The sequence below is a fragment of the Acomys minous genome (assembly GCF_964271855.1).
Source record: "Acomys minous genome assembly, chromosome: 13".
Lineage (NCBI taxonomy): Eukaryota > Metazoa > Chordata > Mammalia > Rodentia > Muridae > Acomys > Acomys minous.
In genome coordinates, this window is record NC_140495.1 from 42,245,698 (window position 1) to 42,272,997 (window position 27,300).

The following is a 27,300-nucleotide window of genomic DNA, read 5'->3' on the forward strand; positions in this document are numbered from 1 at the left end:
ACTGTGGTTGTCATCTATACTGCCTTGTTCTTCTGAATCCAGGGGTCTTGGGGACAGAAGCCGGCGCTAATGGCCTTTCTCTAAAATAACTGAGTGGGCCTGAACCCGGATAAGCTGGGGTCCATGCTGGGAGGTTTGGAAACGTCTAAAACACTATGGTTTTCCTCATCCGGAAGGAACTGGATCCTGCGTGTCAATTTGTGTGGCGCCTTAGCAACTCCAAAGAATTCAAAAATTAGATTTCATTTAATAAAAATGAAGAAAAATATCAAAGATTCATTCTTTTCGCTAAAAGCTCCAAGTGCCTTAAAGTGTGCCCACCATCGTCCTTGAAGGGCCTGGTTTGGAAGTTTTGAACTGACCCTGGATTTCAAAGCTCATGTGTTCCCTGCTTGGCCACGACCCCCAATATGGCGTAGGCTTCAGGCTAGCCTCTGAATAAACATAGTTATTCATTAGTAAAATCAGTGTTTCCAACAACTTTGAAGCCACGGAGTGGGCTCCCTGGTGAGGAGGTGATTTCACTGTTTTGAGCTTTAAGATGAACAACCTGCCTTTTCCCAGGCCCAGCACGGCCTGCTATCATGTCAAGTCCTTTCAGCTGAAGATTACTAACAGCTTAAAGCAACGTTTTGGTTTGGGCTTTTTGTTTGTTTGCTTGGTTAGGTTTTGTTTTTTGTTTTTTGTTAGTTAGTTTGAGACAGTGTTCTCTGTGTGTCCCTCCCTAGCTGTCCTGGAACTCTCTGTAGAGCAGGCCGGCCGGAGAACTCAGAGATCCCCCTGCCTCAGCCTCCTGAGAACTGGGGCCAAGCTTGGTTTGGGCTTTATTGCAGCCAGGAGCCCTAACAATTTAGAAAATGATCAGCAATAGCTACATCTGTTGGATGAAGGTTAGTGAAGCCTGGATATTGGAAAGGTTTGGTGGAGGTCTTAGGACATTGCTTTACATTGCTTTACAATAGAGCAAGGGGACAAAGCGAAAGCTGGTTCCAATTGTCATGTAAACAGAGAGTCAGAGGGCAAGGAAGAAACAAATAGGAATAGCATTCAGAGTTGTCTAAAAGTTTCTACAGTGTCTGGAATAAACACTTTGGAGGTTGAGGTAGGAGGAGCCTGAACTTAAAGCTGGACTGAACCACACTGTGTGACCTGTTTCAGCAGCCAAGCAGAGGGGGACTGAGCCAGGGTTCAGAGGTGAAGAGCACTGTGTGGCCAGGGGTCCAGGCAGCCAGGGCTACACAGACAAACCCTGTCTCGATAAACAAACAAAAAAACCAAAATCAGTAATAAACAAATAAATCACCAGAAAGGAAAGGAATAACCAACACCAATGTAGAATATACCAAAATATATAAAGGAAAATCATTTTAAAAGAGGATGGAATGAAAAGAAAAATGGTACAAAATAACCTTTAGGAGAGAGAGAGAGAGAGAGAGAGAGAGAGAGAGAGAGAGAGAGAGAGAGAGAGAGAGAGAGAGCACAAATTGGGGGAGCAGGCATTAAGTATAGTAAAAGAATTTTGTTTTATGAACTGGGTTTCTCTGTGTAGCCTTGGCAGCCTTGGACTTGTTTTGTAGACCAGGCTGGCCTCAAACTCACAGAGACCCACCCACGTTTGACTCCTGAGTGCTAGGATTAGAGGCCTGTGCCACTTCACCAGATAGATTTTTTTTTTAAAGATTGCTGTGAGTTCGAGGCCAGCCTGGTCTACAAAGTGAGTTCAGGACAGCCAAGGCTACACAGAGAAACCCTGTTTCAAAAAAAGGAAACAAAGAAAGAAAGAAAACAATAGGCGGGCATGGTGGCACAAGCCTTTAATCCCAGATCTCTGGGAGGCAGAAGTAAGTGGATCTCTGTGAGTTCAAAGCCAGCCTGGTCTACAAAGCAGCCCAGGTCAGCCAAGGCTACAAAGAGAAACCCTGTCTTGAAAAAAACCAAAACAACAACAACAAAAAAACCCTGCCTCTGCCTCCTGAGTGCTGGGATTACAGGCATGCACCACCACACCCTGCAGGATGCACAATTTGCACACAAGTCCAGCCCCTCCCCCAGCTGTGGGAGGCACAGGGTCCTTGTGTCACAGAGAAGCAGGAAGGGTCCAGGAATGTACAACACACAAGGCTGTCCCTTCAAAGAGAACATGTAACCTGTTTTCACATAGAAGCCTGAGAAAGAGCATTGGTAACAGTCTCTGATGGTGGAACTGTCTCTGTGGCCCAGACCACACTGCAGCCTCCACCAGACCCTAACGGTAAGCTTGTTGACCCACAGAGCCCACAGTTATGAACAATGTCACAGGTACATCACACAGAGTTTTCATGTCTTAAGCTTCATTGTACACACAGGACTGAGTTACTTATCACCAGAACTCTTTGTCACCAAACTGTGCTTAAATATGCCTAAGATAAACTGGTTAGGTTCAGACTACCTTCTTACCCTGATGTCTGTTTGCTTATATGAGTTCGTAACCATGGTTAAAGAAAAGGAGGCTGTGAATTTGGGAGAGAGGTCAGGAGGGGTGGACAGTGGAAGGCTAGAAGTGAAGAAACAGTGAAAAATGGTGTGATTATGTTTTAATTACTTTTTAAGGAAAAATATCACCACAGGCACCCATGAAGGTATCACAAGATGTCTCAGTGGGTAAAGGCACCACCTGCCAACTCAGCACCTAAACTCAACTCCCTGATCTTACACAGTGAAAGGAGAAAAATCAACTACAGTGAGATGTCCTCTGACCTTATATGTGCACCGTGACACACATGCATGTGTACACACTTACCTATAAATAAAAAAGTACAAAAAGTGGGCAGTGACACTGTGAGGAAATAGGAACACTGATTGACTGTTGGTGGTGTATAAACTCATACAGACACCGTGAAAGCAGCCCAGTGGTTCCTCAAAAGACAGACAATAATACCACCACATGACCCAGACAAACCAATCCTGGGTCCATGCCCAGAGACTCCAGGCCTCCCACCACAGAGATCACAGCATCTCCATGACTGACAGCAGCCGGAAATGGAGCCAGCCTGAAGAAAGGTCTGTGGTCTGCATACACAGTGGAATTTTATGCACTAGCAAAGAAAAAGAAAAAAGAAAAAAAAAAAAGGAACCTTGGCATTATCATGAAAATAAAAGGGACTGAAAGTCATTTACATTAGATGAAATGATTGAGAGTCAGTGCTCCAGCTTTCCTCTCACATAAAGACTGTGTGTGTGTGTGTGTGTGTGTCTGTGTGTGTGTGTGTGTCTGTGTGTGTGTGTATGTCTGTGTGTTTGTTCATGTTTGTGGCCCACAAAGGCTTTGAGGGCAGAGGAAGAGACTGGCAGGAAACTAGAGAGTGATGGAGTCCAGGGAAGAGGAAAGCAGACCTGCCGATCTAACCTGGGAGAGCAAGGGCCTCCCTCAGCCTGAGGGAGGGTGATGGGGTAAGACGGTGCATGAACGCATGACACACACCTATGTTTGGAACAGCCTGATAAAACCATGACCTTCATATGTCATAAGCATAAATTTTTTAATGGATTCAGCTGCAACTTAACAAGTAATGAAGAAATAAAAAGTTGTAACTTTAACAATTTTGCACTCAGTTTTAATAAAAATTATTATTACCTAGTGTGTGCTCACTATGATAAAGACAAGGTGGTAAGAGCGACGGTTGCTTTGATGCTCACTGGTCCTTGGCAGTGACCTCGGGAGAAGGTGTATAGTCTCTACTGGACCTGACCATCAAGGAAAGGATGAGAGAACCTGTGCCCTGGAGGGTGTTTAGAATACTGAAAATCAGAAGAATAAGCTCCCAAATGTTACCAAATGCACTCTGAAAACTTCTACTATATTTTCTCTTTTATTTGTGAGGTTATATCATGTCTCCCCTCCCTGTCCTCTCTCCAAACCCCCCAACACGCCCTCCTTGTTCTCCTTCTAATTCAGACTTCTCTCACTAACTGCGGTCGCAGCACACGCGTGTGAGCATCTACATCTATCTACTGTTTAAATCTACTTGACCGTTTTGTTCTGCATTTGACAGCAGGATCTTCCCATGCAGCTGCTGGGGCTCCAGGGTCTTCCCCCACCTCCTTCCCAGCGCTAGCATTGCAGCCAGGCGCCCTCCCTCCTCACCTCAGATGGTACCAGTTAAGAGAGTGCAATGTGTTCACGATTTAATTATTTATTTTCACTTGAAGTTCAATTCGCAAGATTCTTTCTCAGACATAAAAAGCCATCAGTGGCCAGGCAGTGGTGCACATATTTACTCCCAGCACTGAGGAGGCAGAGGCAGAGGCAGGAGGATCTCTATAAATGTGAGGCCAGGCTGCTTTACAGAGCAAGTACCAGGACAGCCAGGGTTGCACAGAGAAACCTTGTCTTGAAAGACAGAAAACAGGACTGAAAGGATGGCTCAGAGGTTAAGGGCATTGTTCCTCCAGAGGTCCTGAGTTCAATTCCCAGCACATGGTGGCTCACAACCATCCATAATGATGCCTTCTTCTGGCCTGCAGGTATACATGCAGGCAGACCAGGGTATATTATACATAATAGTTAATAAATCTTAAAGAAGAAAAAGAAAGAAAGAAAAGAAAAGTCCCCCTAAGTTGTCCTAACAGGAGGATCAATTCTACTTACTAGGAAGAAAAATTGCACAGAGCCTGTTCTACAGGCATCTCCAGTTAAAATCCTCATCTCAGTCTCACCCGGGGTCTCAAAGGCTGAGGCTGGACCGGCCCCCCCACCCCCCAGCGGCAGCATCAGTGAGCCCTGTGACACACAACCCAGATGCAGGCATTCCTTCACAGCGACACTGCTGCCTGCATCTCTTCTCCCTTCCCCCAGTGACCTCCATGCAACTCTGAGCTGCTGCAGGCCCAGGTGAGAGCCTCACCTTCAGCAGTGGGCAGAAGGGACTCCTCCAGAGAAAGCCCATACACCATCCAGGAGAAGGCCAAAGGACTCTAAGAAGAGGTGTTTTACCTCTTCATTTTACTTGAGGAAGAGTATTTATGGGTCAGAAAAACAAGACGAAAGAGCAACAATAGAAACCAGTAGCACAAACAAACAGGCAAGATCTTCCTCATCATGTCAGATGCTAGGTCCTCTCTCCCAGCTGCACCTTTTATTTATTATAAAACCATTAAAACTCCATTTAAGAGCAGGACATTGCTCTGCATTGTTCCATTGCAGTAAAAAGAACACAATACAGTTAAAAACACTGGTTAAAAACCCCCACCCCTCTCCAGCTGTGGAGCCACCAGCAGATCTGGAGCTTGGCATCCTGGTCTCCAGGTCAGCAGGCTTTCCCACAGGCAAGGCTGTCCCTGTGTTGAAGTCATGGCAAAGCGCATGTGAAGCGTGGGCTCTGGACGTCCCTCCACCTTAGATGAAGTACCTCGAGGACCACCACACTGGACTTTGCAGGCCCCTGGCCCAGGCTCTGGCTAAGGGAGAAAATGGCTGGTCAGGCGCATGCTTGCAGAGGTGATTTTCCAGGGAGGATTCTGGCCTCAGGCCTGGTTGGCATCCTCTGGAGGGCTTGCTAAAACATGGGCTGCCATGCCTTGCCTCTGCCACTTCTGGTTCCATGGCAGTGGAGTGGGCACCTGAGTGGACTAAGATTTCTCACCAGTGCCAGGGTGACCCTGAAGCATCTGGTCCTCAGACTCACGGTTGAGATGCCCAATCGGGTGAAGTTAAAAGGTGGGCTAGGCAAAGAGATTTGCCAGAATCTGTCCTTCTAGAGGGGAGCTACCTAGGGACTCAATTCTTTAACTGGAAAACACAAACCTATGCCTAGGGCATCCTTAGATTGGGTAGTGCTTTCCAGAACTCTGCCCTCGGCCTTAGAGCATGGATCTAACTAAAGGGAACATAATCAGTGGGAAAAGCCACCTTTTTAGATCCCCCGGGGAAATAAAATACCCTCTTCCAGGTTATGTGAACCCATTTACCTCGATTTCGTTTGATCCGGAGATGGCAAGCTAGTGACACAATCAGGAACATTGCACAATATTTAAGAGTATCCAATCCCCGAATGCACAGGATCATGCCCTTCAAGTCTACTTTAATTACCACAGACACCATGTAGGTTTCTTGAAATTGCGACAATAGTTCACACTCCAAACCTGGGAAGGGAAGAGGGTGCTTAGCCAGCAGCAGCAGCAGCAGCAGCAGCAGCAGCAGCAGCAGCAGCCACTGCCCCCAGGAAGAGAACAGGTTAAGCTGGTCAAAGTAATCTTAGGCCTTGAAGAAAAGGGCGTTTCTGCGGGGTTCACTCAGACTTGGGATGATGGCTTGTCTACCTTTCTAGGAGATGCTACATGAAGGACCCACTGCACTAGGGAGTTTGGTAGAAATGACCAGACCACATTCACCCGCCTCACTCTCCAAGGGGACAAGCTCCCGCTATGCTCACCAAACAATCCTTTCAGGACCCACAATTCCAGGCACACGGTCAGAGAACCTGAAGGGACTTTGAAAATCCAAATATGCTGGAGATAATGCAAGGGCTCTAAATACATGCGAAGATCAATCAGTAAAAACGCTCTGCAAAAGAGCACCAGAAGATCCCGTCCGGCCTCACCTTCTTCTCAGTGGTGCACTCTGCCCCCCACTTCACATCTCTCCATCCCCATGCACCCCCAAGGCACTCTATGGTTCTAGCCGCACTGGCCTATGGACGGGGGCTCCGTTTCTTCTGTCAGTCACCGCCCATTTACATTGGTTTCCTCCATCTAAGACTTCCTACAGCTACTCGAGGCTCCCAAGCCTTCACTGGCAGAGGGCTTCTGGCACTGAACCAGCCATGTTGGGCTCTCCCTGACCAGGGATGCCACATGCCAAGGAGAAAGCATCTGGAGTCAGGGGAGGCTGCTGTCAATGGGGCCCACACCTCATCTGAGGAGGCCCGTATTCCCAGCTCCATAACGGTCCATCTCCACCTCCCATAGGCCCTATTCTGCAGCCTCAACACTACACCTAACCTCCAGAACCCTACATTACAGACACCAGGCAGAGACCTCCAGGCCATTGGGATGAGAAGAATTTAGCTTCTTAAGGCTGCGATAAAAACCGTACAGGAGGAACTGGAGGCCCCAAACCCTGATGTTAAGGAACTGAAATGGGCCCAGGGTCTGAGTAGAAGTGGAAAAGCAGGATTCTTCCTACTTGCCCATTCTAAATACCCCAGGACAGCAGACACCTGGAGGAAGCCAGGTGCTTCTTCCCAGGTGGGCAGTCCCTGGGCCCCATCTCTTTCTGCTCCCAGGCTGTCCTGGCTCTTCCCACTCAGTGGTCCTCTGCCCCCACTGTTCCCTGAGCACAGCTGCTTGTGGCTGGTAGCCTTTCAGAGCAGGACTGGGTCAGTGAGGGATGCGGGGCCAGGCCCAAGCCTGCTGCTTTGGAGGCAGCCTGCCTTTCAGGCTGATCCAGCCTTATCAGCCTCACTAGCATGCCTATGGGAGGAAATAAATTGGCACACCTGTGACCATACCGTGCTCAGGAGCCTGACATACAAACCCTGGGGGACACTATAGCCCCTGACATAGGACTGTGATCCTGACACCAGCAGGAAGGACTGTTGGAGATTTGAGTTCGGTCAGAATTCTTCAGAGCTGGAAGCCATCGGGGAGGTTGTGTGCAGAATTCTGCCTTTAGCGTAGTCCTGGTTTCACCAGTTACTTGGGAAACTACTTTAATAATACAGGGGTTTTTGAGGCAGGAAAGGAAAATAAGAATCAGGGTAGAAAGGGAGCAGAAGTGCTGGAGGGCTGCTAGGAATCCTTTTCTTTCTTTCTTTCTTTCTTTCTTTCTTTCTTTCTTTCTTTCTTTCTTTCTTTCTTTTTTTCTTTTCTTCTTTGTGTGTGTGTGGTTTTTCCAGACAGTGTCTCTATGTGTAGCCCTGGTTGTCCTGGGCTCACTATGTAGGCCAGGCTGGCCTTGAACTCACAGAGATCTGCTTGCCTCTGCCTCCGGAGTGCTGGGACTAAAGGTGTGCGCCACCACACCGAGCTTGCTGAATCTTTCTCATTATAAGTGTCTCAGCAGACACCTCTTCCTCTTTGCCCAGGCACCCATGCCTGGTGCCAGTACAGAAGAAAAGGGTGGCAGCAGGCACTTTCCTGTCTTAACACTCTGCTTTCATCATAGTTGTTAATTAATAGGGGAGTGTATATCTGTATGTGTCTGTCTGTCTGTGTCTTTGTGTGTGTGTGTGTGTGTGTGTGTGTGTGTGTGTCTTCAAAGGCATATTAATAGACTAGCTCAGAGGTATGGTCCTGTATTCTAACAATGATTATCTCATGTTGTGGTTAATTTATAAGTAGGGCCTAATAATTGTTTAAGATTAGGCCTATAATTATTATTACATCAGTGTTTTCTAACCTGCTAACAATCAATCAAAACACAGATACCTGCTGTATTTTAAAAATAGCCCTGGTTCACCTGGGCAGGGCAGATATTAATCCCCTAACCTATCTTCTATACCTCCCGGCCAAAATCCCATGCCATTTGCTTCTAATAGTTTCTTTTTAGCTACGTCCCATTCATAAAACCAAATACTCGCTAATGTTTGTGGTCTGGGATGAATCCTTTATCCGCCCTGGCCGTGTGCTTCTTACTCCACCTAACTGATGGCTCGGCCTTCCTTCTCTTCTTCCTCTCACTTCATCTTCATCCACTTCCTTCTTTTGGTCTCTGACTGCTTCCCTTCCCATGACTGCTTCCCTTCCCATGAAGCTCTCTGTCTCACCTGCCCTGCCCACCCCATGGTCCCTCCCCAGGTGTGTTGGCTCTTTGTTCGTCAAACAGGAATAAGTACTTAGGCAAGGTTATAAACATTTTTGGATATGTGAGTCTACTTATTTGGGCAGCAAACAGACCAAAGCTAATGCAGTTGGTCCTAATAGCAGTGAAGGACTTTGCATCATTTCAGGCTCATCTGGTTTAGAAGGTATCCATTGAGAAGTGAGCTGTTGTTCTGACAGGTTTGCTCTGATATGTGATGCGAGACTGCTCTTGCACCTTTCAGCACCCTTTGTTCTTTTCTTATGTTATTTAGAGTTTTAACTGTAAGGTGAAACAGGGAGTTTTTTATTTTGGTTTTGGTTTTTCAAGACAGGGTTTCTCTATGTAGCCTTGACTGTCCTGGACTTGCTGTGTAGACCAGGCTGGCCTCAAACTCACAAAGATCCGCCTGCCTCTGCCTCCCAAGTGCTGTGATTAAAGGTGTGCACCACCACACCTGGCTGGGAATTTCTTTTATGTTTCTGTCTATTTGGTGTTCTGTGTGCCTCTTGTATCTGCATTGGCATGTTTTCCTTTGTTTCTTTGGGGAATTTTTCTTCTTTGATCCAGTTGGAGATGTGGTCTATACCATTGACCCTGGATTCTCCTCCTTTTCCTTTTCCTTTTTTTTTTTTTTTTAATATTTATTTATTTAGGTTTTCGAGACAGGGCTTCTTTGTGTAGCCTTGGCTGTCCTGGACTCACTTTGTAGACCGGGCTGGCCTCAAACTCAGTGATCCACCTGCCTTTGCCTCCCAAGTGCTGGGATTAAAGGCGTGTGCCACCATGCCTGGCAGTTTGTGTGTGTGTGTGTATCAATTTCTTTAACCAAATGGTCAAATTCCTCTACTTCATTTTCTTCGTGGTCCATTCTACTGGTAAGACTTTCTCTTGAATTTTGCAACCAGGTCTTTGAATTTTTTCAACACCATATTCATTTCAGTTTAGTTATCTTCACATTTCTATCCCCTTATTAATTTCAGGTTTTGACTCCTGAATTGTCTTCCAATTTCACTCAGCCATTTGTGTTTTTCTTACTCTGTTTGGGAGCTCATTTTTGTTGCTTTAAGTTCACTGGGTGTTGCCCTATGTCCTCTGTGAACTTCTTTTATTTTTTAAAGATTTATTTATTTATTTATTATGTATGCAATGCTGTGCCTGCCTGTACACCTTCATGCCAGAAGAGGGCATCATATCACATTATATATAGTTGTGAGTCATCATGTGGTTGCTGGGAATTGAACTGAGGACCTCTGGAGGAGCAGCCAGTGCTCTTAACCTCTGCGTCATCTCTCTAGCTCCTCTCTGAACTTCTTAAATTCTTTGATCATGTTTCTAATTTTTCCTAGGGCTGGTGGTTTTTAGAGAGGTGGTATATCATCTTAATGTTAAATAAGACAATATATGCAGCTTGGTAGTTCTGTGATGGAACCTGAGCAGGCTATGTTTTTGTTGGCTGTGTTTGTTTGTTTTTTTGGTTTTCTGAGACAGAGTCTCTCTGTGTAGCCTTGGCTGTCCTGGACTCACTTTGTTGTCCATGCTGGCCTCAAACTCACGGCGATCCGCCTGCCTCTGCCTCCCCAGTGCTGGGATCAAAGGTGTGTGCCACCATGCCCGGCTGTTGGCTGTGTTTTGGATAGGAGATTCTAGCCTGCTATACTGATTGGCAATATGATTCTGTTTCTGTTGTTGTCGAAGCTTGCTTAAATTCAGATGAGGGAGGAGGAGGAGTAAGCAGGTCATTTCTTTAGACAGTCAGTGTAGGTACCGGTTGAGAGACAGGGATTGTTAGCTCAATGCCAAGCAGTGTGAGTGGGAATCTCATGGGTAGTGCGAGATTGCTTGAGTGAGGTCTGAGGAGGTCTCCCAGGGTGACTCCAGCCAGGGAAGGGCATGCAAATGCCACAGGGGAGAAGGGATTAGGACATTCATTGAAAAAGCAGCAGGTGGAGAGTTGGCTAAAGGGTTAAGAGCACTGACTGCTCCTCCAGAGGTCCTGAGTTCAATTCCCAGCAACCACATGGTGGCTTACAACCATTTATAATGTGATTTGATGCCCTCTTCTGGCCTAGAGGTGTACATACAAGCAAAGCACTGTATACATAATAATAAATAAACAAATCTTTAAAGAAAAAAAGAAAAGAAAAAGAAAAAACAAGCAAATTGGGCTTCCAGCTAGGCCAGGGCTCAGGGCAGCACAGAAAGAGAGACTGTGACAATCTCATCCAGAGAGCTCACAACACACTTTGTGTCTGGGTTTGGAAGAGATAAAATGGAGGGCAGCTCAGGGTCTGATGTCCAGATGCTCTTGCTCTGGCCTGGGCCTGAAGGGGCAGAGTTAGGTGAGGGTCCCAGGCCAGACTCAGCAAAAGTGACCTGATGTTGCTCGTGCCTGGGCCACAGAGCCATCGCGCAGTAAAGGAACTAAACCAGACACAGCAAGGGACTTCCTGTACATGGCATTGTAGGCCGGGCTGAAGAGGCCGCCTGGAGAGGCAGCTTAGGTGAGGGCCCTGGTCACATCAGGCAAGACAATTCAAGCATGTAGCTCCCCCCTGGGCCTGGACAGAGGCCTAGAGGAATAACCTGGTTCTGTGGTACCCTGGGTCATTGTGGGAGGGAGGAAACTTCCTGTGAGTAACTAAGACAGCTCACAGCCTCCTTCCCTCCAAGGGCCTTCAGGGGAAGATGGGCAGGCCACGCTGCTGAGAATCCAGGGTCGGTTTGTCAGGAGAAGGCAAGGTTCAAGCTTCCTCCTGGGCCTTAGGCTGGAGGAGCAACCTCACAGGATGGCTTGGGGTGGGGACACTGCTCAGACCCGCTTGCTTTTCCTTGACGTGAGTGTAGTTTGCCTCCCTCTTTAGATGAGACACCAGAAATCCCGGCTCAGACTTCAAACCCACTGGCTACATACACGATTTTTTCAAGTTTATTATCTCCAAATGGCCAGGATCAACAGTTGCTTCTCAGTTTTGCAAAACACCAGGGAATGGGACACGAGGACTCGGTCAATGCCGCCTTACTAAAACTTGAAAATCTTTCTTGCTTCTTCGAGTTTTTTCGCATCCAGGGGAGGCTTTCTCTGGCTGCCGGGCTGTAGGAACTTCTTCACATTGGGGAGGCTGCTGAGCCGGGTCTTCAGGGCCTGTAATCCAGAAACCACAGCTTGAGAGTGGGAACTGCTAGTGTGCACAGGCCAGGGAAGCCTGAACCCCTCCCAGAAGCCAACCAGGAGCATCCTTGCAACAGCTCCAATGCAGGTATGAGGAGCCTAGCAAAACCATACACCGGAAACAGTAGCTCAGCGTAGTTTGTCTCGGCACCTCCCTTGATGCTCAGTTTCCATCTCCTCCTAGCCACACTCACACTCCGTCGATCTGTTTGCGTGGTGCAGAGCACGCAGCACCGTGTCTCTCAGGAGGGTCAAAGGAGAGAGAACCCAGGAAGTGGGAAGATGTGAAAAACTGAGCCGTAAGCGGAGACAGGAAATGCCAAAGTCTAACCAGCAGCAACTCCCAGCCGGGTTTCAGACTGGGAGACAAAGACGGGGTCAGTGGAGGGTGGGGGACAGGACGGTGGGGGCTGTGGAGAAGGAAGCATAGAGCTGAGGGCAGAGCGGCAGCTGACGGAGACCTGCGCAGACGCCAGTGTGCGAAGACAGGGCGCATGAAATGGAAGATGAGAGGCCAGAAGCCCCGTGAAAAGAACACGGGGTCCATGGAGAGAGCTTCGGGGTCCTGTGTCTTTCTCATTATAAAAGACAAAATATTCTTCCTGAGGGTACCATCCTCACATCTCCATACCCAGGGTTTAGTAGCTCAGTTTGGACCAGAGGGTGAGACATCAGCAGTCCACGGGCCAAACATGACATTCTCGGAGGCATGTGTGTGGCTGCCCCTCTGAGCTGGTCTCACCTTCAGCTGAGGGAAAGGAGCCAGAAGGCTGGAGTCAAGCTCCTCAACGTAGAGAAGAAGCTCCAACAGGTGAATGTCCACCCTGCTCAGCCTGTTGCCTACAAGGTAATCCTGTCCGTGGCTCTTCAACACCTGCAAAGTTAAAGGAGACAGATGATAAACACGTCCAGTTGGTCTGGAGACACTGACTTTCCCCCAAGACTCTCAAAGTCACACTTTGCCTCGACTCAGCTTCAAGCAGAAAAACCATTAATAGGCCTGTACATTTTCCTTGTATACAGAGAAAAGAGTATAATTACCACATTAAAAAACAAAAGTGAGTGTCAAATGTTTTTTAATATATAGCTCACCTTGTACCGGATTAAAGCTGTGGTGGCCACACAGTGTGTCTGTCCTGTGAGACGGGACCTTGACTCTCAGCACCACAGGCTCCAGGGGGCTGTGTGAGGACCTGATGCCTCCTAAACCCTCACTGCTCCCACAGAGCAAAGGCACAATGAGTGGACATTCAGTGAATGAATGAAAATTACATGATACTTTATAAAATGGGTTTTCAGGTCAAGTTTTTGTTGGAACACGGTCCAAGAGTGGAGTCCTGTGAGGAGATTTCTAAGGGCTTGTGTGAGAAAACTCCAAGAAACCAAAACAAGAGTTGTGTGACCTCGGCTTCTTCAAAACAAAATGTGGAATTGTTCTTGGGGTGTGCTTTTGCACCCTCACAGGTGTGGAGGGAAGGGGTGCGTGTGCCTCAGATTATTTGTTAAAACTGACTGTTGTTATTTGTTCACGCGACTCCAAGGAAAAACACTTTTTTGTCAGTTGGAACTTGGCCACCATGTGTGGCTCGCTGTTGGGATTATATCCTTTAGTCATGTGAGTCCTCTTAACCCTCAGAGGAAAAACTGTCTGATGGTCTGAATAAAGTGACTATTGGATGCGACCAGTTAGCCTCATTTATCGACTCCCTTGTCCCAGGGCCAGCCCCTCTAGAGCACTAAACACGGAATGTCAGGGATTTGTAAGGTGCCCCTTTATCCTCTAGGGTCACAGTTTTGCCTTTGTCCTTTACCAGGCAGAAGCTTAAGTATTACCTCCCTATCGGAAGCCCTGACTATGAGAAGCACTACACGTACACTGACATACCTCCATTTATCATGTGTGTGGTGTCCTCTTAAGCCTGAAATCCATGGCCCCAACTCCTGCAGCTTAATTTTCTTTTTTTAAAAGATGGATGGATTTATTTATTTATTTATTTATTTATTTATTTATTTATTTTGGTTTTTCAAGGCAAGGTCTCTCTGTGTTAGCCTTGGCTGTCCTGGACTCACTTTGTAGACCAGGCTGGCCTCGAACTCACAGTGATCCGCCTGCTTCTGCCTCCCAAGTGCTGGAATTACAGGCGTGCGCCACCACGCCCGGCTTTTATTTTTAAATAATAATAATAATAACTATAATAATAATAATCATCATTATTATTATTACATATACACTGCTCTGCCTGCATGTACATCCGCAGGCCAGAAGAGGGCATCAGGTCACATTACAGATGAACATGAGCCACCATGTGGTTTCCAGGAATTGAACTCAGGACCTCTTAATGAACATCCAGTGCTCTTAACCTCTGAGCCATCTCTCCAACCCTGCAGCTCAATTTTCACTAGCTTCTCTTCCACACCCTCCTCCTCTCTACCTCCTCTATCACTGTCCTTGTTGTCCTCTGTCTTTGATGCGCTCTCACATTCTCCTGCCAGGCAGCTGCTCTCTGGCCTCCCTGCGCAACAGAACATGACGATATATCCCATCTGTTGTTTTCTGCATTTTGCTCTGGAATTGACGCCCGTTGTGTTGGCTGCATCTATGTCTGTCTCTGGGGTGGCTCGTCCTGCCACAGGTCCAGCTCTGCCTGTGGCCAAGGACCGTGTTGAACACTAACCACTAGACTGCATGGTCAGGCAGTGTTCCTTCCCAGGCCATTTTTACACAGGGCCCCAGAGGGCGCGGGAAGATGTACAGGAAGCGGGGTCATGGAGGTGAAGGGCAATGCTGCAGCAGCCTTTCTCTCCAGCCTCTGCCTTTTCTCTTTGTCCTGAAGCTCAGTGTCCCCAGACTTCAAAGAGCCTACTAACTTTTTCTTTCTTCTCTTCTTTTTTTTTTGGGGGGGGGGGCAGGGGCAGGGCAGGTGTTATTTGTTTGAGACAGTGTTTCTGTATTGCTCAGGATGTCCTGAACTCACTCTTCCTCGGAAGTGCTGGGATTGAAGTCATATGCCACCATGCCCAGCCCTACTTACTTTTTCAAAGGCAGGCAAGTAACGGTTTTTGGCCCTGTCTTTTGTCAAGGCAACCTTGGCTTCTTTCTGGTCTGGGGGACATAGCACCAGTTGCCCAATCATTTCAGCCAGATCATAAATAGCTTCTGAATACATGTCAATCCTGGAAGACAAAAGACCCCAAATTGTCAAGGGTTTTCAAGGATTCCCTATTTTACACTTGTAGCTTAGAACCTGAGAAATCTACACTGAAAGGCGATTGCAAGGTTCTTCGCCTCTAGTGGGTCAGTCTCTTTTTATATTTAACAGATATATTAACTTTCCCCCTAGAACATCCTGTCGGTCCAGATACAATTTTATAACCTTTTAAAAAGAAATCTCCTCTCAAACATTATATCCAGACCACTGTTTCCCCTCCTCCCTCCACACCTCCCAGTTTTTTTTTTTTTTAGAATTTTTATTACTCAAGGACAAAGAACATTTCTGGTCCATCTAGTGATGAGATACCCCCCCCTCTCACATGTGTGTTCTCAACAAGCATGCTGAGATTCTCAGAGCTAACCAGCTGCCTCCCGTGTAAGCTCAACACAAAGCATCTCTGCTCATCTCTCCTTCTGCCTCATGGTCCAGAGTCACTGTTCATCAGTGTTAGAAGTTTTCCACCTATTTCTCATGAAGCAGGTCAGCGTGACCGCCCCACGTTGCTTCCAGACTCTGGCCTTGGTTTTTTTATTTTTGTTTTTTGTTTTGTTTTGTTTTTTGAGACAAGGTCTCTCTGTGTAGCCTTGGCTGTCCTGGACTCACTTTGTAGACCAGGCTGGCCTCGAACTCACAGGGATCCGTCTGCCTCTGCCTCCCGAGTGCTGGGATTAAAGGCGTGTGCCACCACTGCCCGACTCTCAGACTCTGGCCTTGGAAGCATTCGTCAAGACTCATCTGTTTTTGTATTTTTTGGCTTGCTTGGATTTTTTTGTTTGTTTGTTTGTTTTATTTTTTCAAGGCAGGGTTTTACTGTGTAGTCCTGGCTTTCCTGGAGCTTACTGAATCAGGCTGGCCTGGAAAACGCATAGAGATCTGCCTGCCAATGCCTCCTGAGTACTTAGCTTGGGTTAAAGGTGAGCACCACCACCTTGTGGCAACTTGTCTGTGTCTTTTTTGTTTGTCTGTTTGTTTTGTTTTTTTGTTTTTTTGAGACAGGGTTTCTCTGGGTAGCCTTGGCTGTCCTGGACTCGCTCTGTAGACCAGGCTGGCCTCGAACTCACAGCGATCCGCCTGCCTCTGCCTCCCAAGTGCTGGGATTAAAGGCGTGCGCCACCACGCCCGGCTTTGTCTGTTTCTTTATTCAGTTAAACCACAGCACATCACAGGACACGTGTACTTCCTTGTTCTGAACTGTATTTTATATACTTCCTGCTGGAAAGGAGATTCACTGTCACGTTTTCACACCCGGGAATTTTGGGCCCCTTAAAAGATGGCATTCTGTGTGTCAATACATCTGCAACAGTCCAACAATCTTAACATCCTCCAGCATTAAAAGTGTCTCATCTCCACTCCTCCCTCACTTTCAATCCTGCCACTGTGGCTGTTGCTCCAGGAGAGGCTGATCCACTTCATCCTTATCCATGCTAAGGTCGGGGAACATTTCACATGAAATGAACCATGTGACATGTGACATGTGGCCCAGGTGTCTGCTCCCCTTATGCAGTACAATGCTCCCTCTTTAGCTTTGTTTTGCCTCTCTACCATGTCATCTATTTTCATAGTCGCAATTATAATTTGTCATCCTCTTTCTTCTATTATTGAATATCTTGAATGATTCCACTGGTAGGAAATTATAAATGATGCTTCTAGGAATATTTATATAGGTGCCCTGTGAAAACCTAAGTGTTTATGCCCGGAACCAGCTCCTGGTGCTCTCTTGCTCATGAAGGAGGGGACCCAAGTCCTCCCCTTTTTTCCCGTTGGGGCAAGAACAGGAAATATACCATACAGGGCTCTCTCCTTCATGTCCTTCCCGTAAAGGTCGTATTTGGTGGAGATGTAGTTGATGATGGCTCTGCTCTGTACCAGCTTCATCCCGTCAATCTCCACCATGGGCACCTGCTCAAACATCAGATCCCCACCTGTGAAAGGAGAAAGGGAGAAGCTCCATCAAGGGTCCAAGTCTCGCATCTCAGGAGCAGAAACCTTGTACTGAAATGCCTGAAAGTGCAGAGGAAACACGGAGCGTGGGTAGCCCGTCTTTCAAGTGCAACCTCATCTTGGCTTCTCTTTCCTCTTTGACTCACCCATCTTCTTTTGGCTTTGAACTTCTCTCTCTCGTTCATCCTTACTTCCTGCCCAGATACATGTTATATCTCTCAGGCATGTTTTTATGTTCATGTCCCTAGATACTTTCAGGAGGGGAGGAGGGACAGCAGAGGGCCAACCATGCAAACAGAGCTAAGCAGGGAGTTTGAAAGTCTGGTCATGTTCATGATGTTAAGATGTTGTGAGAAAGTTCCCTATGTAGTGAGTCTCCATGTGGTCCTCCAGCCTGTGTCTGTCAAGAGACAGTACCTCGTCAGCAGCTATAGTAAAGATGGTCCAGAAAACCATCCCAGAGGTTTCTCCATCTGGGATTTAATCTATGGCCATGTGTTTGTGTAGTTGTTGGGCAGTGTGGGTAAAACACTGAGTGAGTGAGTGATTGAGTGAGTGAGTGAGTAAGTGAGCCCAAGTGAGACAGCTCACTCTGATGCAGAAAAAATGAGAAAACATTCACAAGCCACCAGACAAAATCATGGAGAAAGCTTCCCCTGACCCATCACTGTACCCATTTTTATGCCATTCAAGGAGCCCCATAGCCTACACCAAACCACTGCCATTCTTTTCTTTTCTTTCTTTTTTTCAAGACAGGGTTTCTCTGTGTAGCCTTGGCTGTCCTAGACTTGCTTTGTAGACCAGGCTGGCTTTGAGCTCACAGTGATCTGCCTGCCTCTGCCTCCCAAGTGCTGGGATTAAAGGCGTGCGCCACCGCGTGCAGCCTCACTCTGCCACTCTTGACTATTCCCACCCACCCACCACCCCACCACCCACCCACCCACTACCCCACCACCCACCACCCCACCACCTTCAGGTGAGCCTTCCACAAGGCACCTCATTGAGGCCCTACACATGCATGGTGTTACCTTTCCTTAACTTTTCCAAATCTTCTGGACTTTCTATAAACTTCTCTTCAAACTGAAACAGAAAAAGCATTCTCATTAGCCCATTCTGACAGGGGAGCCTGTGGCACTGTAGTGGTCCCTGGCTGGGACTTCGTTTGATGAAATTAAAACTTCCAGTAGGTACACAGAGGTGACTGCAGTCACTTGGAAATTCACATCAGGGACATCGACAGAGGCATGTTGACCACAGCAAAGCTGCTCATCCCTGAAGTGTTCCTCTGCCTGGATCCCAAACTTTGACCCTAAGATGAGCGTGACCTCACTGGCGGGCCAGCACAGGGACTTTGACCACTGAGGCTTTGTGCTCTCAGGAAAGCCTGTTGACTCCAGTGAGGACAGGACAGGACAGTCTGTGTGCCCGTCATGGCGCATGCTGTGGGCCCATGATCACCTGGGTTTCTTTCCTTCCAAATTTTGTTTTATTAATTTTAAGTGGTGTGTGTGTGTGTGTGTGTGTGTGTGTGTGTGTGTGTGTGCGCGCGCGTGTGTTCTTTTTATGTGAATACATTCCTTCAGAGGTCAGAGGCCATGGAGGACAGAGGTTAGAGTCCCTTAGCGCTGGAGTAACAGGCAGTTTTTAACTATCCCATATGGGTGCTAGGAACCAAAATAGGTTGTCTACATGTGCACTAAAAACTCTAACTAGCCAAACCATTACTCAAGGCCCTCATCAGAGTTACTTACATCAGAGTTTTTGTGTGCACATACATAACAGTGACCCACTGTGGCCTTTTATGTGCATTCCTGGGATCTTAACCCATGTGGTTTAATCTTTTGTCACCTAGCCATCGCTCCAGCCCTTGAGAGTAATTTAAACTACTTTTTTCCTTTCACATTTTTTTTTTTTTTTTGGTTTTTCGAGACAGGGTCTCTCTGTGTTAGCCTTGGCTGTCCTGGACTCACTTTGTAGACCAGGCTGGCCTCGAACTCACAGCGATCTGCCCGCCTCTGCCTCCCGAGTGCTGGGATTAAAGGCGTGCGCCACCACGCCCGGCTCTTTCCTTTCACATTTTAAGAAACTTTTTAACCATACAAGCTTGAAAATGGGCATCTATCTTGCTTGGCGAGACAGTCTACTGATGACTCCATGACCATACCGTATTGGATTGATAGGCAACATTAGCGTAAGCGTCAACAACTTGCACAGCGTTCAGAGGGTGTGGTGACAGTCATCCCATAGGGGGACTGAATATGATGGGGTTGGTGGCTGTGGGTGGATGATGAGGCTGGCGTCAAGGGCCAGCCTGTGGGCACACTGCATCTGGAAGGTTTGAGCCAGGGTCTCTAGCAGGCCTGCCCACTGCCTTCTCAGTCACAATGCCACACAGAAGAGAAAGGCTTCTGTGCAGTCGGCCCCACCCCGCGGTCCTCTTTGCGCTGAACTCAGCAGCCCCGTGGCTGAGAACATATCCCTGAGCCACGAAGCAGGCATATAGACTCTGGCGCCCAGTTATTGACTTATTTAAAGCGTTCGTTCAGGGATGGTACTGCGGTGTCTCAGTTCTTATGTATCTTTCAGAAAGGCTCCAGCTGAAGCCTAGTCATTTAGCAATGGAGAAGGTGTGATTCCACAGCTGAGGTAAACACGCTGCCATGACGCTGAGGGAAGATGACAAAGCGGCCTTCACAGGACACCACTTCATCCTCTAAGCCTTCCATTCTGCTCACATCTGAGGGCAAGGTCTCCAGCTGGAAGTGTCTATGGCTTCCTCTCCAGGAATTCCAACTGCTGAGCTCGCCTGGTGTGGACTGGGATATGTTTCTCCCAGGAAGGCCTCTAGAGGGCAGCACCAAAGCCTGCTAATATTTTCTGCTCAAAAGCTGGAAAGGAAACTATTTAGCTGTGCAGAATAATGCTGCTTTCACTCCTTTCTTGGGCCACTCACACAGAAAGCTAAAATCTCATAAACATGGGGGCCTCTGAGGATGGGAGCTCCTCCTTATTCTCCACCTATGTCTTCCCGACCAGCCCTGTACCCAATATTTGGTAGTCTCTATAAATTGATTAAGGAGTACTGCTCTGTTATGACTGGCCGTTTGTTACTACCTTCTGTGTCAGGCCTCGTGTGTGTGTGTGTGTGTGTGTGTGTGTGTGTGTGTGTGTGTGTGTGTGTCTTCTGTTTTTGTTATTTTGAGACAGGGTTTCTCTGTGTAGCCCTGACTGTCCTGGACTAGCACTGTAGACCAAGCTAGCTTTGAACTCACAGTGATCTGCCTCCCAAGATTATGTTTGTTTTTTGAGACAGGGTTTCTGTTGTGGTGTATATTTTAAATTTAACTATATTTAGCTTTTCTGGTATAGTATACCCCTTTTAATGTTTTTTTATACAATATTCAAAAAGGTGTGTGTGTGTGTGTGTGTGTGTGTGTGTGTGTGTAAGTGCCCACTGTACTCAGAGGTGTGGGAACCCTCTGAGGCTGGAGTGACAGGTAGTTGTTAGCAGCCTGTGTGAGTCCTCTGCAAGAACAATACGGGATTTTAACCACTGAGCCATCTCTTCAGTCCCCCACCCCCTTTAAACCAGTTATTGCCACGGAAATTTCTGGTTCTGTATTGTAAAATTCACACAAGATGCAAAATTCTTCCTCTTATCAATCCCCAGCTAAAGTCCGGCCTGTTCATCTCTGTGCCTGTCTTCTCTGAGACTCTGACTGTGATGTCAGATGGACCTGAGGGGGCACACGTTTCTGTCACAAACACATCACTGTCACCATCCAAACATAAGTACTCTTTCTAAAAACAAAAACAAAAACCCCAACAACACTATACTATAAACCTGCAATAATCAATTAGCATCGCCTAATCACCAATATTCACATTTCTATTTACATGTCTCGTTATGTGACTTGGTTCCACTCAAATAAGCAATTGACCAAATAATTGTTTGACTTTTTTCTCCTGCAAATGTCTTTTTGTTGTGAATGTGTTCTATGATAGAGAACACAGTGCAGTGAGAACATAGCGTAGCTCCAATTTGGGAGCTGGGAGATGGCTCAATGGTTAAGATCCCTGCCTGCTCCTCCAGAGAGTCTGAGTTCAAGTCTCACGACGAAAAGATGGCTCACAACTATCTATAATGAGATCTGGTGCCCTCTTCTGGCCTGCAGATGTACATACAGGCAGAACATTGTATATGTAATAAATAAATCTTAAAAAAGCAAAGAGCAAAAACAACCACCCTGTTATGTTATGTGACTATGTTTTTGTTTTTGTTTTTATCGCAGGTGTGAGTACGGGACTATACCCACTATAGCTCACTATAGTGTGTCTCATGCTCTGGCAGGGGTGTGGTTTGTGCCAGTTACACATAATTTAATTCTGGGGACTCTTGAGAGAATGTATACATGCGAGAGCCCTGAGAGGGCGCTCTGAAGAAGGAGGTGGTTGCTGCTCTCCCTGCGCCTGAGAGACTAAAATGAATTAAAATCCATATCTCAGAGTCACTGAGGCAAGGTTTCAGTAAACAGGCTAAAGGTCCGGGAACACCTGCGAGGAGGGCCAACCTTGCCACAGTGCCTCCCTGCCCACCAGAGATACGGTCACTAGAAAACCAGATCAAATAGCCCTGGCCCTGCTGCACTGTGGCCGCGCTTGCCTAGCAACAGCCAATCAGCACACAGGACGGGACACTCAAGCTGAGACCCAAACCGAGCGTTCCCCCTCAGCTGGAACAAAAAAGATCAAAGGAAGACGAAGCTGCTACTGCATCGGTTTTTGCCTCCTGGACATTTTGGGGGTATTAAAGAACGGGCATAACAGGGTCGCTTCCCCTCCCTTCCCAAACACACACTGGTGCGTCCTTTGCTGTTTGGTGTTGCTAGTTTGCTAGACTGCTGGCTTCCCTGAGCACGAAGATTTGACTTGCGCCAAGGAACAATGACCCTAATCACCAGGAAGTAGTCTAAAGAGACCTACGCCCCCTTTCCCGCTATCTTTCTCTCTCTCCTACCTAGTGTTGGGGGTTGGAAGGGATTGGGGTGGAGAACGGTGGTAGATATAAGACCTAATAAAATCACTTTTTAAAAAATAGCACCAACAGCCATAGTAAAAATTTAATTCGTTCAAACCACTCCATCTCCTTCTTAATCCAAGACACTTGTCATTTAAGACAAACTTCATACACGTTTCCTGGTGTGGAGCCTCTCAGCTTCGAGAATTATTTTCCACTGGACCTGAGGTCCAGCTGCCAAAGAACCATGCACAACCTACCTCCACCCCTGCTGTAGCCAGGAGCCACCGGATGGACTCCATTCGGCCCCGGGCATTGAAGTAGTGAAGCACAGGTTTTCCGGCCATAGCAGCAACTGCGGTTCACTAACTAGGGACAGAAAAAGCAGAGATGTCAGTCCCAGGGGGAGATGGGCACATCTGTTTACAGTGCGGAGTCTGCCTGCTTCACGGACTTAATTTCTCACCCATCAGTGGCCACCCACCTGCAGTTGCACCAAACCAGTCTCAGCCGACGACAGGCCTTCACTTTGAGGACATAAACAGAGCGGCCTGGAATGTACTACGAAGAAAAGACCTTGAAGCCTGTTGAGCCTTGGAAAGCAGAGCCCTCCCAGAGGGCGTGAGGCCAAGTGCCCGCCCCGCCCCACCCCCAACACACACCCAGTCCTTTGGCTCCAAGGCTGCTAAGTTCAGGAGCTTTTGTTGGCTTTGCATCACCCTGGCTGTGCCAAACCCTAATTCTCTCCACAGGAGACGGCCCATCTCCTGTTGGGGTTCTGTTTCCCAGTGCCACATTGAACCTCATTTTATGGGGCACAAGGAGGGTAGCTGAAACATCAATGTCGTATCACTAGGCAAGTAACGGCCTTCGGTGCACACCGCACGAGTCACGGGCAGGTGCTCATTTGAACTTCGTTCTATCACCCCAAAGCTCCTTGGTGCTGTTGCAAGTTTGTAGGAGAAGAGACTCCTATCTGTACAGTCACATGACAAGGAAGCCCTGGCGAGAGCAGCTGATTTCTGGCACAGTGGGCAAACATGCTGGGTCCCTGCTGCTCAGTGGGCTCTAAGTCACCGTCATGGGTCATGGGCAGTGTCTTTAACTTGTGAGATGATAGGAAATTTCAAAGTGTCTTTTTAAAGGGATTCTGCTTGTATGTATTTGTGTGTGTGTGTGTGTGTGTGTGTGTGTGTGTGTGTGCGTACATGGGTTCAGTGTCTTGCAAAGATGGCCTTTGCCTGCTGAGTTATCATCACCAGGCCTTGGCAGTGTATTTGTTTGACAGGATTTCTCTGTGTAGCCCTGGCTGTCCTGGAACTCACTCTGTAGATTACCAGGCTGGCCTCGAACTCACAGAGATCTGCCAGCTTCTGCCTCCCAAGTGCTGGGATTGAAGGCGTGCATCCTGGCCTTCAGCAGCATTTGTACACATTAAATGTCGGCCTCCCAGCCCCCAGGTTGCAGCTGCCCCTCATGGTCACCTAACAGCACGTTACAAAGCTCTGTCTGAGCCTGGCGCATGTCTTTAATCCCATCAGAAGTAGGCGGATTACTGTGAGTTCGAGGCCAGCCTGGTCTACAAAGTGAGTCTAGGACAGCCAAGGCTACACAGAGAAACCCTGCCTGTCTCAAAAAAAAAAAAAAAAAACTTAAAAAAAATCAAAACAAAACAAAGCTCTGTCTCTTGTTTTTCTGTTTCCTTTTCTTTCTTGGTTTTCTCCTGTGAACTCTAGTTTGCCCTGGACAGCTTCAGTCCCGGGGACCTCTCAGGCACTCTGAGATGCTGAATTCTTCCCAACAAGCCCTTCACTCCATCCTCCCCCTGTTGGAGTCATGCACAGCATCTCTGAGGATGCTGCCTTGCAGCCTTCTTGAGGCATGTGCCTTATACATGACATCTACGCTGACGTGTGAATGGCGATTCACAGGACAGGGACAGATCAGGTAGAACTCCAAATAGGGAAGACCTGAGGGAGTGCAGCCTGGGGAGAGAGTCTGGGGTGAAATTAAGTTCTCCCCCCTCCCTCTCTCTGTTTTTCAAAACAGAGTTTCCCTCTGTAGCCTTGGCTGTCCTGGACTCACTTTGTAGACCAGGCTGGCCTTGAACTCACAGAGATCCTCCTGTCTTTGCATCCCTGAGTGCCCTGCTGGAAATTAAGTTCTCAAGTGTGAGGAATCTGCAAGTTCTCTGTAAAACTGGCACCTGCAGTTCAAGAGAAGAACATTCTTGATCTTCATCTTCCCCGAGAGGAGAAGCCAGGTCCTCTCCTCACTCTCCTTAATCCCATGGATTCCTGTGCAAATACATTACACCCCAGCCTCCGCTCGGTGACACGGAAGGAGGGGGAGGAAGGGGGGAATGGACTGAGAAGCAGAAGAAGAAAAAAGAGGAGGAGCAGGAGAGCAAGAAAGGGATGGAAGAAGGGAAGGACGAAGGACAGGAGCGAGGAAGGGAGGGAGAGAAAGGAAAGATAGGAAGGGAGGGCAGAAAGAGAGGAGGATGAGAAGAAGAGGAGAAACACCTTGCTACTCAACGTTAGTCACAAAGCAATTCATATGAGCTAGAACCAAAGGCAGGTAAAACAAATAGTAATGGGGCGTGAATATAACCAAAGCATATTATAGACACGATTACAGAAGACCAGTTATTCTGCTAAGTTAAACACCGAAAAACCATTTTCCAGTGATGCTGACAAAAGAACACAGTGCACAGTTATAAGAGAGTACTGACCTAGCGACAGTCGAGGCCTCCTCTCAGCTCCCCAACTCCAGATCCAGATGAGTGTGGAAGCTCCTTTAAAAGGTGGTGATTCTTATCATGGTGTGGACCAATAGGGAACAGCCACTCCCTTACACGCCCACAGAGTCCAGATTCCAGATATTCATGATAGACTTTAGAAAGAGGACAGATTGGGAGGGGGCACTATGCATTCCCGGGGCTCCCTGAAAATCTAGAGTCTTTACTGTGTCACTGATAAATTCCTGCAACCCTGTAAGTCACCCTCACACATGCTGCTGTAAACAGTCTATAGAGAGTATTTTTCTGCCTGTCTGTCTCTGTCTTTCTCTGTATCTGTCTCTCTGTCTTTGTCTCTGTCTGTCTCTGTCTCTCTGTCTGTCTCTGTCTCTCTGTCTGTCTCTGTCTCTGTCTCTGTCTCTGTCTCTGTCTCTGTCTCTCTCTCTCTCTCTCTCTCTCTCTCTCTCTCACACACACACACACACACACACACACATAAAGAATAGAGGGATGGGCTGGAGAGACGGCTCAGCGGTTAAGAGCACTGACTGCTTTTCCAGAGGTCCTGAGTTCAAGTCCCCGCAACCACATGGTGGCTCACAACCATCTATAATGTGATCTAATGTAAACTGTATACATAATAAGTAAATAAATCTTAAAAAAAAAAGAATAGAAGGATAGAAAGGAAGGAAAGAGAAAAATTGCTTGAGAGTCTTAAATAATCTGACCTTTCTTAACTGAGTCAACCCACAGACCCCTGAACTATGACAATAAAATGTGACTTTCAACTACTGAATTGGGGTGGGGGGCGGGTGTAGTTTATTATGTAGCCCTAAATTACAGAACTAATACATTGTCTCAAATTCAAGGCAAACTTGAACACTTGAACTCACAGGTTAGCCTGCCCCCTGCTTGCTTTATCTGATGGAGCACGCTAAAACCCCGCCATAGCACCATACCTGTCTTACCCTTTGTCCTGTTTTAATCAAGAGCCCAAGGGCAGAAAGCAATTTCACAGCTCACGCTTAACTTCACCTGGATGGCCAGCAACAGTCTGTCCCAGCATGCTCTGGGTCTCAGTGCAGCCTGTGTGTGCCCTGGCAGTTACTGCTGTGGAAAAATCGCCTTGTCATCATTAGCAGTGTCATTTCCAAGCTCGTGAGAATGGCTGGTGCTTCCTGCCAAGTTCACACTCAGCTCTTCCCCACACACAAGGACATCCACTGCTGACTTTACTCACATGTTGATTCTCCATTTAGTTACAATCATCGCCTCCCAGGTCTTGTTTATTAATCATTACCTGGTGATCTGCTGGCCTCGGGGATGCGTGTCACTTGCCTGAGTTAGTGTACCCTACCAGTGGCCTGGGCTGGCCTCTTCTTACCTTGGTATACTCTGCTGATTTCTCTTCAGCTACAGAATTTCACTCCTCAAGGGCACTTCGCTTTTCTAAAATCAGATGACAAGCAAGCAGTGCTGTATTTCAGGGCAGTGCGCATGTGCACTCACAGGCTGCACTGAGACCCAGAGCATGCTGGGACAGGCTGTTGATAGTCATTCAAGCGAAGTTAAGTGTGAGTTGTAAAATTCCTTTCTGTACTTGGGCTCTTTATTAAAACAGGATAAAGATGAAGACAGGTTATCATGCTAGTGCAGGATTTTAGTATGTGTCATCAGAAAAAATAAACAGGAGGCAGGGTAACTGTGCTTTCAACTTAGCCTTGAATTTGAGACAATGTATTAAGCGTTCAACTCAGCCTTGAATTTGAGACAATGTATTAGTTCTGTACTTTAGCGCTAGATAACAAACTACCCCCCCCCCCAGTGTGTGCAAATGTGCTGATCCACGTGCACCAGCACAGGGTCTGGGGTCCTTGAATACATCTCTGTCACAGGGATGAGTTGTGCCCATGTCACAGGCCACCAGGTGAAGGCAGAGAAAGAACAAAACCTTCGAGGACAGGAGAGTTCCCAGGAGAGCACTGTCAAGGCTTGGCAGAGAGACCTGGGAGGTCTCAAGTGCACAGCAAGGGCTGAGCCAGGAGTTCTGCTGAGGACTGCTGTGGCCTCAAGACTGAGTACATTGTCCCAGCCCTGGCCAGGAAGGAAGCGCTCAGCAGCCTTTCTGTCCTGTGCCATTTGCCTGTGATCCTGCTGAGTCCCTGTTCTTCAAGCCTGCCTGCACTCTAGCCTGTCTCTGCAGCCCAGGCTCTGCTCTCAGTTTCTGCAGCTGGGCCTGCTCCTCTCCATCCTCTGGCCATGCTGTGCCCCCTCCATCAGGTCCCTGTCCAGTAGTGTGACATCCTGAGCAAGGAGCTCTCCAGGGCGTGGTTCCAAGTTGCCATGGCTGGCCAAGTGTGCAGCACAGAGAGAGACCTCGATGAACGTGTGGCCAACTTTCCTTTAGTGTACCACTGTGTGCAGGGTGTAGAAAGGAGA

The 27,300-nt window shown here is 47.6% G+C and overlaps 2 protein-coding genes across 4 annotated transcripts; both read right to left on the bottom strand.

The window, feature by feature from the left end:
* Positions 1–5,184: 5,184 nt before the first annotated feature.
* LOC311580537 (uncharacterized protein) lies at positions 5,185–7,223 on the bottom strand. The gene is made up of 4 exons (XM_084752191.1): positions 7,015–7,223; positions 6,411–6,541; positions 5,947–6,120; positions 5,185–5,436 (listed from the first exon to the last, which is right to left on the bottom strand). The coding sequence occupies exons 1-4, from the start codon at positions 7,023–7,025 to the stop codon at positions 5,375–5,377; spliced, it is 378 nt and encodes a 125-aa protein (XP_084608317.1). The 5' UTR covers positions 7,026–7,223; the 3' UTR covers positions 5,185–5,374.
* Positions 7,224–11,695: 4,472 nt separating this feature from the next.
* On the bottom strand, positions 11,696–26,267 carry LOC311581644 (glutathione S-transferase A2). 3 transcript variants are annotated; one of them, XM_084754099.1, is made up of 7 exons: positions 26,246–26,267; positions 22,382–22,490; positions 18,133–18,184; positions 16,953–17,085; positions 14,984–15,125; positions 12,694–12,825; positions 11,696–11,924 (listed from the first exon to the last, which is right to left on the bottom strand). In XM_084754099.1, the coding sequence occupies exons 2-7, from the start codon at positions 22,466–22,468 to the stop codon at positions 11,802–11,804; spliced, it is 669 nt and encodes a 222-aa protein (XP_084610225.1). In that variant the 5' UTR covers positions 22,469–22,490; positions 26,246–26,267; the 3' UTR covers positions 11,696–11,801. The 3 variants fall into 3 exon arrangements, with proteins under 3 accessions (XP_084610225.1, XP_084610223.1, XP_084610224.1); XM_084754097.1 differs by lacking the exon at positions 26,246–26,267 and adding an exon at positions 24,856–24,936; XM_084754098.1 differs by lacking the exon at positions 26,246–26,267 and adding an exon at positions 22,606–22,696.
* Positions 26,268–27,300: the final 1,033 nt, after the last annotated feature.